General features: G+C 31.8%; 2 protein-coding genes across 2 annotated transcripts in view; both read right to left on the bottom strand.

The window, feature by feature from the left end:
• LOC110023966 (WAT1-related protein At5g47470-like) overlaps nt 1-4,084 on the bottom strand; it is a 19,894-nt gene that overhangs the window by 12,148 nt on the left and 3,662 nt on the right. The window lies entirely within an intron of this gene.
• On the bottom strand, nt 2,663-4,052 carry LOC110023967 (WAT1-related protein At4g16620-like). The gene is made up of 4 exons (XM_020723645.1): nt 3,813-4,052; nt 3,347-3,508; nt 3,106-3,257; nt 2,663-3,007 (listed from the first exon to the last, which is right to left on the bottom strand). The coding sequence occupies exons 1-4, from the start codon at nt 4,014-4,016 to the stop codon at nt 2,887-2,889; spliced, it is 639 nt and encodes a 212-aa protein (XP_020579304.1). The 5' UTR covers nt 4,017-4,052; the 3' UTR covers nt 2,663-2,886.

Genomic DNA, 4,084 nt, shown 5'->3' on the forward strand with positions numbered 1-4,084 from the left:
AACAGCTTATCCTGAAACGCACAAGCTGCCCCAAACGCACCATACTTGGCATTGAAGAAGCCGCTAAATAACGCTTGTGCATTAAAATGTGCATTTCATTAAACGAAATTACTAATAATGATATTTTTAATATGATATAAATCTTTTTAATCTTATAAATGTAAAAATCAGAATTAGTTATTAGATATGTAAATTCATAAGAATTGTCTGGTATGTATGCAAATGATGCCTCTTATTTGGAATCTTTTATGGATGGTGAGCATTTCAATTATATGTCTTTAGATTCTTAATTTTATTTTAAGCAATGGTCTACTTGTCCGAGCATATTTTTGGGATGATTTTTTGATTAAAAAATATGAAGATAGAATACATTGCTAATAGATAATTCTAGTTGCTAAATTATTTTTATTTATTTATTTTGCATTTTTTTTGCTAGTGCTTAATTAATATGTTTACATTGGAAAAAAAAATATGAATCTTTGAAGACTTATGGCACTAGACATCAAGATGTTTAAATTATAACTTTTGCTTGATCTAAAATCTATGTGAAGAAGGATTTTTTGTTATTATTTGTGAAGATATTTAATTGAGAATGTGTCTGAATGTTGATAAACGATAATTTAAGGATGTGACAGCTCCCAAAATGAGAAGAGAAGTAATAGTACCTAAAAGAGAGAACTAACTAGTAATTATGTTTTTTTTATTTTTCATTTCATTCCTCAATGTGCTCCAACAAAATCTATTTATAGAATAAAAGTGGTAGGATACTACAACAAGAATTTCAATCTATTAACTAATTACACTAATTAGCCTAAACAAGATATTAAGTAATATAGTATCCTATTATTACTCACCCCTTCAAAAAGAGCTTGCCCTCATAGTAGATCAAATCATAGAAAGAAAAAGAAGAAACAATGATCATGAAATCTATAAGCAATAACTAGGAATATTTCAAAGTTTTAAAGTTTTCAAACTTGTTGTAAGGGTTGAACGAAACAAGTTGGGCTAGCTTCAATCTTTCCAGTCTAGATTTTCAGAGAGCTTAATCCACGAAATCTTCAAGTCATTTTCCAGCTCGAGCAATAACGCTGGAGGGGCGAATACATCGAGGATGCCCAATATGGTATAGTTCTTAATCTTGTGAAACTAAAGGGGAGGGGCAAGGTGTGTTGTTTGTTAATGAAAAGAGCAGTGATAGCTCCTAAGATTTCAAATTGGATGTCAGAATAACTATGGAGGAATGTGTTGATGCATAAAAGCTTTGCTGCTCTAGTTTTGCCAATGAAAGGATATTCAGTTTGGAATATTCTCACATTGAAGAATTCTTTTCTTTGTGACAATGACCTTGAGGAGTTGTAGGGATATTCCTATGTGAAATTGCATAATCCCTTAGTTGTATTTCAGGATTTAATAATATTTCTTGTGTGCCAGAGAATTTATAGTGGTGGAGTAATAATTCAATATCTCAGACTTGTACGAAGATCCAAAACACACACACACACACACACTTAGATAAAAGAAATTTAATCAGATGAGACATCAAGATTTTTTTGTGTAGAAAAACTTAAAAAAGGAACAAACCCCAATGCTCAACCAATTAAATAAATCCATCATATGATTGTAAGTTTATTGGTTCGCTCTTCTCTCCAATTAAAGAATATGGAATTACAAAGTTAATAATTGCAAATGAAGAATAGTATTCCAACGTTCATAGACATAATTGCACTATAATAACTGTGGTTCTTGGTGATAATAGATATAGAAAATTGCAAGGGCTGTAGTTGAATGCTATAAAGATAATATTCTGTTATAAATATTGTAGACGGTGGTTGTAATACTATTAGCTTGTCATAGAGGTCGTAGTTGAAATTCGTAGTAGTAGTTGATCACATAGGTCATAGTTGGTAGCTTTATAAGTGTTTGTTGGTCATAAAGGTCGCAGTGGGAGATAGTGATGACAACAGTTGGCCACGTAGATTGTAGTGGGTAGCTATAATAGTAACTAGTCACATAGACTGTCATGAGTAGATGTAAGAGCATCAATTGGCTACAAAAAACTATAGTGGAGGGTTGTGATGATAATAGTAGGCCAGGTAGACCAAGTGCAGAGTTGTAATAATATCAGTTGGCCAAAAAAACTGTAGTGGAGGGTTGTGATGATAGTAGCTTGCTATGTATTTGCTAAATATTTCAACTGAGCTAAGATATATTTTTTCTCTACCCTTGATATTTATCAACATGTAGGATATCTTTACTTTTACATGTCATTAAATTTCAATTAAATTTAAACACATTTATGAAGAGAAGGCTCTATTTTGAATGTTAACAATTAATTTTGTGAACATGATCTCCTTCAAGCTACTAAACTTTATATCCTAAATTCTTATCTCTACAATTTTCTTTTTGAGGAGTTACATTAATGTAATACAGAAGGGCATATGTGATTGCGCTTTTATTTTTAACCTGCTATGGTGAGAACATTGTAACTTGTAATTAGTTGAAAATTTTTATGATTGATATCTTCAATAGTTTTATGATCGACATTTTATCGATAATTTTTTTGTGATAGTTTAACTTAACTAGTTGCAAATAATAATAACACCACCGCCAAATTACCCTCTTTGCAAATAATAATAACAACATCACCAAAATAGCCAATGAAGTCACAGATGAATTGCATTCTTATAGCGAAGCCTTTCTTATCAAGATAATATGCTAAGAGAGTTGATGTAACCCGTACGCATGAACATATTATCATGTTACACTCATCTCAAATCAAGTTCAATCATTTAAGAACTCAATTTTATCATATATTGATTGAAACATCCTTACATAATTTTTTTCTATAAAATTTATTTCATTTAATACATAGCTAGCAAAAACCTACTAGAAAAGAAGAGCTTTCTCTTCATCTGGGATCAGTCTACTCTCCTCTTTATCAGCTTCTCTAATCTTTGCCCACAAGACAACATACAAGCCAGCAAACATTAGGCCCATTCCTATCATGCTGCAATATCAATAGAAGAAAATCAAATAAATTCCATATTTTAGTACTTTATTTTCATTAACAAGTCATTAATGCATGCAAGTAATACAAATATATACCTCCCAAGACTGATAAACTGCTTTAATATCAGTGCTGAAAGCATAGCCGCACAGACAGTTTGCGTTGGGTGAAAGACTGAAACAAAAACCGGTCCTTTCTTGTGAACACTCATTGTCACCACTGTTGAGCTTATGAATGACACCGACCCCCCCTGCAACATGATATTTTATAAGCATATTATTTTTAATATAATAAGTGACAATAAAAGTCAGGAAAATGCAGGGTTAATATATGTAATACCACTAATACAGCACTAATAACGCCTGTGAGGCCGAGGCTAGCCGCTCCACTGTTTATATTTCCTTGCAACATATACTGAAATATTACAGCAAAAACAGAGCCTATTGTGGAGGTTATAACACCCAGAGACATTGGAGCAGGAAAATCCACCATTGTTGTAGCCTGCAAGTTTAAGCAATGTCAATCAGGAAGGACAGAAATCAGGCAGCTAAATTAACAGTTTTCTATAATTAGAAACTTCCTTATTTCCAATATCTTATTTCACTTTTAGCTGTATATTTAGATTAGTAATATGCATTATTAAATTATCTAAAATAGATTATGCACTTTATTTTGCACTTAAAATAGATTGTAAAATTATTATATAATGGAATGAAAGCCATCGAGCCTATTCAGGATTTAGCCTATTTTTCTTTTGACAAACAAAAATAATATATAATAATAATAATAATAATTAAAAACTTGCCTGCAAAACCAAGACGCAAGAGAGAATCACAACAGCTGCAAGCAGATAGAGGCAGCCTATAATCCACTCATTAGAGCTGGGATTAATGGCCGAATCCTCTCTTAAAAATATAGATCGTAAATTTGCTGATGGTGCGGGTTTTACAGAATTTCCCTGCAGGAAGCTCATCGCCATGGCTCCACTTAAGCATATCACAGTCCCCATTACCTTATATCTTGTATACTTGCACTTAATATCAAATTTCTCAATCCTACAATAAATAAATAAATATA

The sequence above is a fragment of the Phalaenopsis equestris genome, unplaced genomic scaffold (assembly GCF_001263595.1).
Source record: "Phalaenopsis equestris unplaced genomic scaffold, ASM126359v1 Scaffold000237, whole genome shotgun sequence".
Taxonomy (NCBI): domain Eukaryota; kingdom Viridiplantae; phylum Streptophyta; class Magnoliopsida; order Asparagales; family Orchidaceae; genus Phalaenopsis; species Phalaenopsis equestris.

Excerpts from the sequence above, each read along its gene's own strand:
- LOC110023967 (XM_020723645.1), bottom strand. The coding sequence starts at position 4,016 with ATGGGGACTGTGATATGCTTAAGTGGAGCCATGGCGATGAGCTTCCTG. Across the intron at positions 3,509-3,812 it reads CTTGCGTCTTGGTTTTGCAG|GCTACAACAATGGTGGATTT; the intron begins GCAAGTTTTTAA and ends TTAAACTTGCAG. Across the intron at positions 3,258-3,346 it reads TTATTAGTGCTGTATTAGTG|GGGGGGTCGGTGTCATTCAT; the intron begins GTATTACATATA and ends ATCATGTTGCAG.